The sequence below is a fragment of the Pieris napi genome, chromosome 8, assembly GCF_905475465.1.
Source record: "Pieris napi chromosome 8, ilPieNapi1.2, whole genome shotgun sequence".
Lineage (NCBI taxonomy): Eukaryota > Metazoa > Arthropoda > Insecta > Lepidoptera > Pieridae > Pieris > Pieris napi.
Window position 1 is genome coordinate 8,255,355 of NC_062241.1, and position 12,696 is coordinate 8,268,050.

The following is a 12,696-nucleotide window of genomic DNA, read 5'->3' on the forward strand; positions in this document are numbered from 1 at the left end:
CGTTTAACCTGTATTATCTTACACAGTTTAAAAAGTATGACTTAATTATTTCATAAATATTGTATATATATAGTATACTAGCTGACCCGGCTAACGTCGTTTTGCCATGTATATTATTTCTAGGAACCATTTTTTCGTTCAATAGAAATAACCATCTACTATTATAAAATAGGGGTTGATCGTAGAGAGGTGATAATTAAGGGTTGTATGTATTTTTATATACTGTATCAAAAACAATAAAAACAAAGAGAGTGGTCTTAAAAAAATTTAGGGGTGGGACCACCCTTAACATTTAGGAGGATGAAAAATAGATGTTGTCCGATTCTCAGACTTACTGAATATGCACAAAAAAAATCATAAGAATCGGTCGAGCCGTTTCGGGCGAGTATGGGAACGAAAACTGTGACACGATTATTAGATAATATGAATTTCGATATAAACCGATGTTTTATAGTTGAGTAAAACAGTCTATATAAAGAGTTAAGCAATAGTGTTTGGTACAAGTAAGGATGGGTCGCTAAGAATGATTTGATTTAAATTTTATTACGTGCAATACACCTAACTGCGTATTCAAAGCCACAAATTCCAACTATAATATGTAGTTAAGTTTTATGGTTATTTACTCAACACTAGCCTGGTATTTTAGAGTGTAGGCACAGTTATTCATATCAACAAATTTTGAGGTATTTAAAAACTACGGGGAATAAACATTAATTTTATGAATAAACATAATTGCTACGTGCATTACATTCATGCATTACATAAGCCGTTGGACAAAGTAGATGAGATTTAAATAAATCCCTCGTATTGAACAAGACTTCATCGAAATTGTGGTATATATCCTTTGTAAGAAAAAAAACTTGACACTTTCTTCAACTATTTAGACTATTAGTACATTTATTATCCTTATTATTTTTCTATAAGCTGATATACAATACGCTTTAGGCTTTTAACTCAACTAAATAAAACCTTGGCGCTACTTTTTAAGCCCGGGCCTCAATAGTATTTCTGTACGTGTTTCGTGTTCGTGTTTTTTAATAGCAGATCAACTGTTTAGGCCTGACACAGGTCGCGTTCTTTTTTGGTCTACGACATTCCGCTTTCCCCCAATGTTTTTCTTTGACATACGAGCATCATAAACGTGCCCACACAATGGTCCATTGGTGATCTTAAGGATGAAAGACGCACCCTGGAACCTGAACCCTGAAGACCAACACTTCTCTTTTTAATCTAGTAAGCAATGAATTAGTAGCTAATAGTTTATAATAAGCAGATCTAGAATTATTCCTGTCTAAGAAAAGTAAATTATATCAATGAAGTCTGTTTACCACTTTGAAAATAGCTAAGTTGTCGCATTTCTAAATTACTATAATTTACACCTTACACTAAACCAGCACAGCATGAGCCTATATTTGACAATTTGCATCTTCCGCGATAACTGTAAAATTCGGAATGCGGACGACTTTCTTTAATACCGAAAGGGCCTGTTTACCCATAAACAAATAAAGTTAGATTGACCAGACATAAAGTAGGAAATAGTAAAAGTTTGTTCAGCTTATATTAAAATCATATGTTATCTATGGATTTATCTTTGTCACACAAATCGACCCACATACTTCAGAAATGTACATTATCAAGTCCTGTCAAAAGTGACGGAAATCTTTTAATTGGCCGGATGTGCTTTCATTCTATTTTATACCGCTTAAAATAGTAATGTATAAATTAGAGAACGCTATGTTTATAGGTAATATCTTTTTAAAGAGAAATATCTTTTGTAGATGATTATAAAAGATCACAGAGCCGTACGACCGAATTAAAAAAGACTCATGTTTAAGAAATATTTCTATTTAATTATTATACCTACTTTAGACTAGAGCTTGTAAGTCTTTTAATCATGTTTAAAAGTGATCATTCTATAAAATTTGAATTTTTGTCAATGGTCAACGCTCGTTACAATATTGTCTAGAGTGAAGTTACAAGTCTTAAAGAAAGTTTAAGATATCCAAGATATGAGTTAGATTATACTTTAGAATCGATTCGACCCATCTCTACCCACTTGTTTCGAAACATATCTTTAAGTAAAATATTCAAATCATTGTAAAGATTATATAAATATCTCTATGAACCTGAAACAGGTCTGTGAACTTGTGGTTTATTAAAACATTTACGAAAGGCTAAGATTATAGGCATTTAGTACTGGCACAATTCCGAGTTCCGCTTATTATGAAATGCTTTCCTCTTAGATCCGCTATCGAGAAAATTGCAAAGGAAAGTTTAATGGGCAAACTATCGTTTGAATAGTCGTATTATTTACACATTAACACATTTTAATGAAACTTGTATCTGAAAATTGAAATTTTTGTACAAACTGGAGTCCGAAGTAAGTCGTGAATGGGATAAAATCGTTCCTTGATATATTTTTAAGGCAAACCGGAGATCAGCCTTTCTTGCTTACCCGAAACAATAATTGTTTTGCACGGAATCGAATGTCATACCAAGAGCGCTAAGCACTACAGCAAAAACTAAACCTAGGTTACAATCAGATGATGGGACAAAAGTTCTAAACAAATGACGTTCTATTAAGTTTAGTTTGGGTTAACTAATATAATCGAATAAACGTGTTTAGTCCAAAAGGAATGCATGTAAACAAAATATTAGAGAGTAGGCCAGTGGGACAGCGAAATGTTAGCTTTCGTTATAAACGCAGGCGCATTGAATGAGGTCTTAATATCTAGTTTTAAATCTGGCTAAACACTACGCTCAATACAAGTAGTCTGGCTTATAATTATTCACCTGTTATTTTCTTAACGACGTGATAATCTACGTGACCATTTGGTCAAAACCTTACCTATAAAGAAACATTACCAATACGCTAACATACTACTTATTTCAATTATTGACTGAGCGCTTAGGGAACTTCACTGAATAAACGAATACATAGACAGAGAGCGTAGTAATGTAACGTAAAATGACTCCATTTCGGCAACAAGTATTGCCGAACAGCCAGAGTACCTGTAATATTATGGAAGTTAGACTTTATTTATTTATTTAAATAGTAGCTGTTCATTAAGGCTATTCTAGAGTGTTCAAACTCTTAAAATCTGATTCACTTCGCGCCTTGTGTGGCTCGCGTATGTTAAGTGTTTTGGATTTGATGTGTTCTATAGCATCAAAAAATATGGCAATACCTTAAATTATAATACGATGTTAAAATTTTTATATAAAAGATGTTCTTAGCAATGCCACTCTCACTCACACACACTCAACGTCATTGTCCGAAGCGATTGTTTAAAACGTTCGTATCCTATTATTCAAAATTAAAAAAAAAAAATCAGATTGAGGCCTCCCTAGTAAGTCAGAGACCTGTAACAGGGAAGATCTTCGCTCGCTCTTCTTTAAATTAACAAAGTTTCAACAAAAATAGCCAACACAATTGGTTTAAAAACGAGGGTACTCTAAAACAAGAAAGAAAAAAAAATATGATGACTGTGTGATGATGATGTGAATGTGTAATTGTGTGTGTGTGAAAGACGAAACAAATCTAAGTGAAAGTGTGCATGAAAAAGATGGATTAAGGAAAAATTTATAATGTAGGATTTAACAATGATTCTGTTTTGTCATAGTTCAGTGTACCGAGCCAATGGTTTAAAATTATTTTTTATTTGTGGTATGTAAGATTATGCAAGTTAAGGGTTTTATTTAAACTATTGTAGAGATAGGCTGAGCGATTATTGTATTGATTACGAGCAAAGATAGTCTTGCAAATTGCTTAGCTAATTATATTAGGTTGAATTCTTTTTTGGGGTGTGTCTGGACTATGTGGAGAGGTTACGTTCCTCCTAAAGACACAACGGAGAATATAAAGCTGGCGTATAGTCAGCTTTTAGTGAGCAGTTTGCGAGACTTGTACAACTCTTCAGTTGGAAACCTTTTTTTTAAGTAACATTATTTTTATAACTGCTCTCTGTTTATTGTTATTATTGAGTTGGTTTTAAATCTAAGCGTTTATTTAACGAAACGTAATATGTATAAACCTACTTAATACTTGCTGTAATTTTCTCTTGCCCACTAACATTGAAAACATGATGTCGCAGTAAGAAAGTGAAATTTGATCCCAATGTGAAGCAGAACGCATCATCGGCAGGTACCTTAGGTACCAACGAACCAGTGACGTCACTGTAGATCAGGTTGATGTATCGCAAGTCTATGGTTCTAGTCTTTGGGAAACAGTGGCTTATTTACGGTCGTGTTATTTGTTTAATCCTGCAACGCCAATGGACTCTGTGTAAAAAGTAAAATAGTTCTGTATCGTTGTGAGGATATTTTCTTCTATATTTAAATAGAGTTTTCATGCCTTGGAATAATTTTACTCATGCTTAATTAATACTGTTCTTTATTTAAGTGATTTAATAAAGTTAACCCGTTATTGTAAAGCACGCAACACGTCTTATGGTTTCGTTCTATTAAACTAAAATATAAATTACATTGATTAAATATACGGATTATAAAGCTGTAAGAGTGTTTAAATTTTCCCAAACCATTGAAGGAAAACTATTTGAGGTTTAATAGTTGGTTAACTTTCCCAAAAATTATTTACATGTCAAGTAATGGATCCAAATTATATCCGAGTTGAATGCCCGTAATTTGCACTTTTGTTTTTAAGTTCGGTTACTTTTTACGGTCGTGCGACCAAACCACTTCACTTTCTCCGAAAACTATTAAAAACCTGAATTTTCTTACGATTTGGATTTGAAAACAGACTAACGATGTTATATCCGAGTTAGTATTATGTGATGTTCTAAGTCTATGACTGCTTTGTAGATTCAAATCGTTTATGTAGGAGGTTGGGTTCGATTTCCGGCGAAATAATAATTGTTCCTGATTTGCTTGCAAACCTTTAATCTGGGGTTTATGCGATGAAAGTGGGATGCAAACAAAACAAGTGTTCTTTCTCAGATGTGCAACGCTTGCTAAACCTGCTGTCCCGATCTGTGAAGATAAGAATAAGGTCACCAGGGAGATTTCTTTCTAAAATAAGAGAACATGTTTTATTATTATATCTATATTATTTTTAAGTAAATCTGGTACGCTGGAATGCCAGTTGAGCCAATCAGTTTTCTTAGCGTAGATGAAGTTCAAGAATGTAGAATTAGTAGCCCTGATGGTATACACATTACTACCAGTTGTAGCTAAGATGGTACTAACATTTTTTAAAAGAAGAGACTTGGTTAAAAATGTATTATGTTTATATATGAAGAAAGAACCTGCTAAAATTTTGAAAATTCTTTTGCTTATAGGAAATTACCGTTAACCGTTAATCTTGACAATTTACACGAACAATGTCACGCGGGAAACAATTTTTTTACGATCGTTTTATCTAAGTGAAGTTTCGCTCAAAAAAGTTATGAAGATAAAGTTATCCTAATTCGTAGAAGAAACAGCCGATTCTATGCAGTTATACCTGAACATCAACTTTCTTATGTAACACCACTCACTGTCAATATTCACATCCATCGATTGCCTATTATCTAATTATTACGTAACTGTTACGAAACTTGATTATTCATTTACAAAACCTCTCCCATACGTACAAAAAATATTCCCATAATGGTTTGAATACTCAATGTACAATGAAAGGATTGTATTAAATATTTACCACGATAATCGTAGGGCTATGACTGTGAGATATGATTTTATATTCTACTAGCAGACCGGCCAAGCGTTGCTGTGGCTAAGGTTTTTGTTATATTACATAGTAGTAACCTTATTCAAGGGAAACTAGGAGAACAACAGTTATGGGGACTACCGTGCTTTATTGGTGGTTATGCCATTAAATTGTAGCTTATGTGAAACGTTGGTACTTTCAACACAGCGCCATCTGTTAGAATTGTGACTATTAAATAAGAAACAAATATTTTGCAATAAAATAATATTGCGGGTATAAATTGAGATGTAAGCTATCCTATCTTTTAAGTTGGATCAAACTACACACGGTGTGCAAATTTGATTGATAATAATGGAAGCTTAGGAGTCCATAGCGGACAAACAACGTTACACGTTATTTATTTATATACATACATTAAGATTCAACTTCCGCCCGTAGTTTCGCCCGCGTGCTTTTTAGAATACTCGACACAGGCGTTGGCATGTGAGGGGAGGCGTTTGGTCAGGTGCCGCTTTTTATTAAAATTCAATTTTGAAGTACGTTGAAGTTTTCACTTGCTTTATATACCTCGTATTTGTCGCATTTTCTAATTAAATGGACTGACTTCCATATAATACCTTGACAACCGGCCGGCGACGCCATTGAATTGTATATGTTTATTGGACTTTAATTAAACCATAATAAATACACCTAAACCTACCTCAGGAACAACTCCATCTAATAATTATTTTTACTTTGTAGGTTAAGAAAATTGTTAATACTGTGTACTTGATTGTAAATAAAATAAACAATAAATTTTAAAAATAATAATTAAAATATGTTCGGTAGTTTCGGAGTTTATCGGTACAGACAATATACGTAATAAGGCATTTATTTGGTCTTTATAGTATACTACTAATTGTATTTTTATACGCCATGCAGTCTACTGATGTGATGTAACAAAAAAAAAACCTCTGACACCTATAGGTCATTGGCTTTGTTACGTCATCGTGAGAAACTATTTGTATATTTACATTATACTTCAGTACATTCGCTATTTAGTCTATTTGATTACCTAAGTTTTCAAATTGCATTAATGTTTTCTTTACCCGGTGTAATTAGGTTTGATTTTTGCAGTCAATAAAAAATGTTTCAGTCTCCTGAAAACTAGGGTAACATTGTGTAAATTACCTTCTCCTGAAAAGGTCAGAAATCACATTTCAGCCTGCTGAAAAGTTCCTTAACTGGTGGAAAAATCTAGAAACATTGCAGCCAACCCGTCGTCGTAACAATATTAATAATTTATTTTGTACTAATGACGTGGAATGCCTTCCGAGCAACCAGAACAATTGACTGTAACTTGTAAAAAAACTTATACATACCTACTAACAGGCAAATCGGTAATCAGTGTTCTATACCTTGCAGATTTTAACCGACATAGTACATCATTAAAATTTAGTTACTATTAGTTTTGCAAAAATTAAACCCAGTTTCACCGGGCAAAGAAAACATCAATGCAATTTTAAAACTAAGGTAAACAAATAGGCTAAATAGCGAATGTACTAAAGTATAATGTGCATATACAAATAGTTGCTCACGACTACATAACAAAGACTACCTATGGGTGGTATTGAGTCTTATTATATATTTTAAATAAGTTTTCAAATGTTTAATATTTATTTCATATACAATTATGACGGAGTTTTAAAATTATTCATGCAAATCACACTCCTTGTATCGCTGTTCACAGATGTCGCTTTTAGCTTCAATTACATCTTGCGCCGGTAGATGGCGGTAAAACACGGCTGATCCCCTCAATTCGTTTTTTGGTACTTCCTTACCAAACACTGATTGCTGCATTTTGCTAACAAATGGAGTTATTTTGCAGAACAATAATTTTATACACGAAATGTCCTCCTGTGGTTCATTCATAAGGTCTTCTAGGGAATCTGACAGAGATTCGTTTTTTGCAGCAGCTATAAGATCTTGAAGATGTTTTGAGTTTTTTTCTAATATATAAGAAGATAAATCGTTAGAGCGCTGGCGACTTGGTTGTTTTGGGCCGGATAAAAACGTTGTTATCTGTAAAACAAATTATGATATTATTCAATATATACCATTTACTTACGGTTTAAACATTTACAGTTTCTTTAATAAAATAAAAATTATTCAATATCTTTACGAGTTCAGTGCCAGAGAAAAATGGAAATAGAGGTTTGCCTTTATTTTCTTTTCTCATCTATCGATCGTGAAATGTTAGTTGTCAGTGAAAGGTAGAAAAGAAAAGAGATTTATTAAAAATTGTCCTTACCATTTGTGCAACAAAAATAAGTGCATTCACTGCGACCGCGCTAATTTGATTAGTTTGAAGACCGAACAACTTAATCAAATGTCGCCAAGGAGACATAATCTGTGGTGCCTCATTAACGTCGTTTTGGTATTTTTCTCTGGACTCTTCTGAAGAGAACCCTGGACCGCTGAAGTGTGTCTGTTTTTGATTTGTTTGAAATGCTCGAACTACAAAATCTGCAACTTTCATTGCTACAGACTCGGAACCTTAAAATATGAGAGTAAAATAAAAGAATTGTCCGTGAGTATGTCAGTGTACAAAAATCATATGAACAATTGAATCCCAAAAATATTTTTTTTGTTAAGTTCATTTACTAAAAGAAAATAGCATTTTAAAACCATTCATTAAATATTGTTTAACTTAATAGTGCTTTTGAATTATATTATATAAACATTCAATAATATATGCAATCAAGATTATTCTGAAAGGGTAACATTTAATTGGACCTAATTACTCTTTACGATTTCTCTTTTGTTTCACTAATATAATAAATGAACTTTTATTTTAAAAATCCTCACCAAGAAAATCCTTTGCAATTTTAATACCATTATTAATATGATCAAGAACTGTATCACGTCTATTTTCACTGCACGACACCAATTCGAAAATAATGAAAAGCACAACCAGTGACGCCATCTCGAGACAATGAATGGTATCACAATGGTTTTACGCTATGCTTCGGCTCTCAATATAATGATTCAAACGCATGTCACCATAACATCATTATACAGGTTGTTCTCTACAATATAAAAGCGTATAAAAATATATTTTAACAAAATTAGTAATGTTATGTTGTAATGACGATTTGTTTTTAAAAAATCCGCAGCTAAACAAGACTCAATGACCAAGAGTGCCAATAGATGGCACTACGTGTAATGGAATGAACATTTTATCCAAAACATTTAAAAATCAGGCTTTATGAAAACTTTACATATCACCATTCCATTATATTACAATTACGGGAGTGTTTTATTTTTATTTAAAAAGGGTTTTTTGTATGATATTGTTAAACATGGCCTGGCTTAGGAAAGAATTAACGTTAATTAGAACTTGATACATTAACAAGACGTGTAGAGATAGAGATTGGGAGTAAAAGACCAACCAACCTATTAGATTTCTGGACCAGCCACGCCCGCACGCTGTTACTTACAATAATATCGATACTGTTCTCGACGTATGCAGTTTTAATGTTGTTTTCTCAATAATAGTAGCGCTGATGTCAGCAAGTTTGCGATAGAGCGGTACAAAATTTAATTGAAATAAAGATCGCAATTACTATTGCTATTGGAAGTTATAGAGGTGCTGATATTCTAAGAAAAAGTTACAACCAAAGATGTGTATGGCGGATATTATGCGAATAAAGATTGAATGGAGTGTCAAGATCGCTTTACTTTGTACTAAAGAAGGTTTATAAAAATAATTTGTTTCTGCAGAACCGTGCCAGCAGCTTATCAAGCTTCGTTCACAGATATTAGATAACTGTTTATCTTATACCGTTTCTCTGTCGTGCTTAACAGACCAAAATAATTCTTGTCACCAATGCACCACTTCAACACGCCATGTCTGACAGAAAAATCGTCACGATGTTAATTTTTTTACTCTTACATAAAACTTTCTGTGAACCAGTGACGGAAATCCAACTCCTAAACGAACTGCCAGTGGAAAAATTAATGCAATTAAAGAATTCTCTTAAAATGGTCGAGGGTGGATACGATAATACAACTGTGAGCACGACGTTTGAAAACGATGGAGCGGAAGCCCTAGCGCTGCGTGCGCCCATTAAGCGCACAGACGAGGATATATACAAGAAAGAAGATAGCAAAATAAGCCACATATTTACTATGTCCGTCACCACCCTGGCGTTTCTGGCGTTTGGCGGTTATCTGCTCTGTCTCATTGTGCACGCAGTGAAAGCGAAACAAACCAGCCCGGTTACACAACAACCTACGTTTTTTGTGAATTCGGGGATAAAGCGACCCCAAACACAATTTGCGTCATATGGCCGTAAGAAACGGGAGGCAATTGAACTGTTGGAGCCAGAAGAGATGTTTGTGGCACTGATGCGTGTGTGTGAGGGTTACGCGAAGTGGAGTGCAGATAATATGCATTAAATAAGCGGATATTTGGAAAAAAGCACTTTGCTTGATTAAAAACGTATAGTTATAAATGTTTTAGTAAATAAAATGTCTCATAATTTTGCTTTGCAGCGATGGATTACATGCGTGATCTCGTAAATAAAAACAATATTATGCGGAACCAAGTCTATGTTTGTATGCCAAACCAATGGAATATTTTGTTTCTCCGGAAATTAAACCACTACGCATTCGCCAACTGAATCGTGATCGGCAAGTTTTGTTATCTTATAAATTATTGCCTCAATAGTCAATAGTCAAATCGTTCATTTCAATTAGGCCACCTAAAATGGAATTTAATGTTAACGAATTAACAAAAAAATATGGTGGCGCGTGGCATATTCCGTTCAACCAATCAGCGCGCGAGGTGCGATCCGTTTCACAATTTGACGGTTTCACTTCGATAGATTACAATCTACCGAATAATAATACGTTAAATTGTAAGCAGTGCGCTGAGGTTCACAATCTTTAGACAGTTCACAATCTCGCGAGATAGATTACAATCTAACGGTGTTTACAATTTTACGGTGACATATACATTCGTTAAATAATTATATGTGAAGACAATGTACTCATAAAATAAAACTAATATACTAAAATAGGCACGAAGTATTACTTACAAATTAAGCAATGCAGCGGATAGGCAAATTATTATGTATACCTATTGTTAGTATGTAACATGTTCCTCACATATTTACAATTATTGAAACCGTAGAATATTATACATTCAAGAGTAATGATAAAAAAAACAATAAAACAGTGTGTGAGATAATAAAATATTGTTAAAAATACATTTTTATTTATAATAATATATATATATAAATAAATATGAGAGAATAAAATAATTAGTTTGTAGTATTATAAAATAAATAAAAATATGTAAAATTAGATCAGCAACCAATTTGATTTTGTCAAGACTCTATGATTGTCCTATGGAGCTGGACCAACATGACCAACATCGCGTGTGCGATTACCGAGAGCTTCGCAGAATAAGACTATAGACAATTATTTACTTACAGTATTTTGACAGTGAAATTTAGTTTAGTTAAATACTGCTCTTAATTTACATATTCGACAAATACATACACTTATAAATTGTAATTCGAACAGCACAAATTAATCGACATAATATTTCGTGTAATAAGCCAATTATTTTACCTCAAACCGAAGCAAAACAGTGTTTATATTAAAAGCGGGAAACCAGATTGCCCCCAATATACCTAAACGTTTTCAACCTGTCAAATAATCACGATAACACCTAATAATAGCTATATCTATGTTTAAAAGATAATTGAACATTTTCTTTACAATACATTAGACAAATATAGTACGTAATGATTGTATATTAAAGCCTATATTCGCGCAAATAAAGATTTTTATGATATTTTGGTTGCTGGTAAGTATGCGCTTCTGTTAGCTTTGTAATGAGGATCTGTGTTCATTCTGTCATCACTTCGCGCGCTGTTTACAAAACGTTAGATATTCAACGTTTTACAGCTTTGAGCCACATGAAGACGATTTTATTAATAAAGAGAATTTTATTCTCAAGATCCTTGTTTTATTTATAAAGATAATTAACATATGTATTTGGGGGAAAAAGGAACGTATAAAATATTAAAAGTGTTTTAAGTATATTTTTTATTACTGACATACAAATGAAAACCATATTTTAAATTTTAAAATTGACTCTTAATTTGTCCTACGGTCCATCTTCTTAGGGTCAAAGGTTTACGACCCTACTAAACTCAACGAAATTGAATTCAAGTCGAAATCGCATCGTAAAGCATCCAGCATTTACAGTCGATTGAAGTCATTACGTTATTTTATTGAAACATGTCTTGCGAATCCTCCTCTTTTGATCACTTGTTTCATTTTAAGCGTTTAAACGGATTTATTCGCTAGAGAATTATCATTTGGGGGAGTACAGACAAATAATTATCAGTGCACACGCAGCGGTATGTACAGCCAAGGGCGGATCCAGCTTTGGTGCCAGGGGGGGGTCACATAGTCGTGGTCAAGTAAAGAACTTATAATTTAATTTTGATAACAATAGATTCAAGTAAAAAGTAGGTATTTTATTAATGTACGTAAGTATTGCACTTAAAAATATTTATTCTTTATTGTACACTTGAAAAACTTAACACATAATATTGTGTACATACAGGTTGGTCCAACTAGTGACGTTAATATTTTTTTTAGATTCCTCACATGCCCCCAGGGGGCATACGAAAATACCCCATGTATGTTCCGCGATTTTTTGTCGTTTTCGAGTTATACATATTATTAGGTTTTTTCAATATTTTCTGCCAGCGAGGTTTCAAAAATTCATATCTTTCTTTGTTGTAGGTATTTTGCAGTTTTTTTCTGTTAAATGATTCCAGAAAAAAATCCCAGCTTCTTTAGTTTTTAGTTAGTTAGTTTATTTTTAGTTAAAGCTACTCAAAAAAGGTTTTAAAGTTAGAAGCTTAGTTTTTTGCTGGATTTGCCCAAACATTCGACTTCAATTTAAAAATACAAAAAGAAGTTTCCATAGCTTCTGACTAAGTTTAGAAACTCCGCAGGGTTGTAAG

General features: G+C 33.1%; 2 protein-coding genes across 2 annotated transcripts; one reads left to right on the forward strand and one right to left on the reverse strand.

The window, feature by feature from the left end:
- Positions 1-7,331: 7,331 nt before the first annotated feature.
- LOC125051737 lies at positions 7,332-8,630 on the reverse strand. The gene is made up of 3 exons (XM_047652270.1): positions 8,513-8,630; positions 7,956-8,200; positions 7,332-7,726 (listed from the first exon to the last, which is right to left on the reverse strand). The coding sequence occupies exons 1-3, from the start codon at positions 8,628-8,630 to the stop codon at positions 7,355-7,357; spliced, it is 735 nt and encodes a 244-aa protein (XP_047508226.1). The 3' UTR covers positions 7,332-7,354.
- A 902-nt stretch (positions 8,631-9,532) lies between these two features.
- LOC125052011 lies at positions 9,533-10,105 on the forward strand. Its single transcript, XM_047652651.1, has one exon. It carries the CDS (start codon positions 9,554-9,556, stop codon positions 10,103-10,105), a length of 552 nt encoding a protein of 183 aa, XP_047508607.1. The 5' UTR covers positions 9,533-9,553.
- Positions 10,106-12,696: the final 2,591 nt, after the last annotated feature.

Coding starts and splice junctions, on each gene's coding strand:
- LOC125051737 (XM_047652270.1), bottom strand. CDS start 8,630: ATGGCGTCACTGGTTGTGCTTTTCATTATTTTCGAATTGGTGTCGTGC. Junction 8,201..8,512: donor AATTGCAAAGGATTTTCTTG/GTGAGGATTTTT, acceptor TCATATTTTAAG/GTTCCGAGTCTGTAGCAATG. Junction 7,727..7,955: donor TTATTTTTGTTGCACAAATG/GTAAGGACAATT, acceptor TTTGTTTTACAG/ATAACAACGTTTTTATCCGG.
- LOC125052011 (XM_047652651.1), top strand. CDS start 9,554: ATGTCTGACAGAAAAATCGTCACGATGTTAATTTTTTTACTCTTACAT.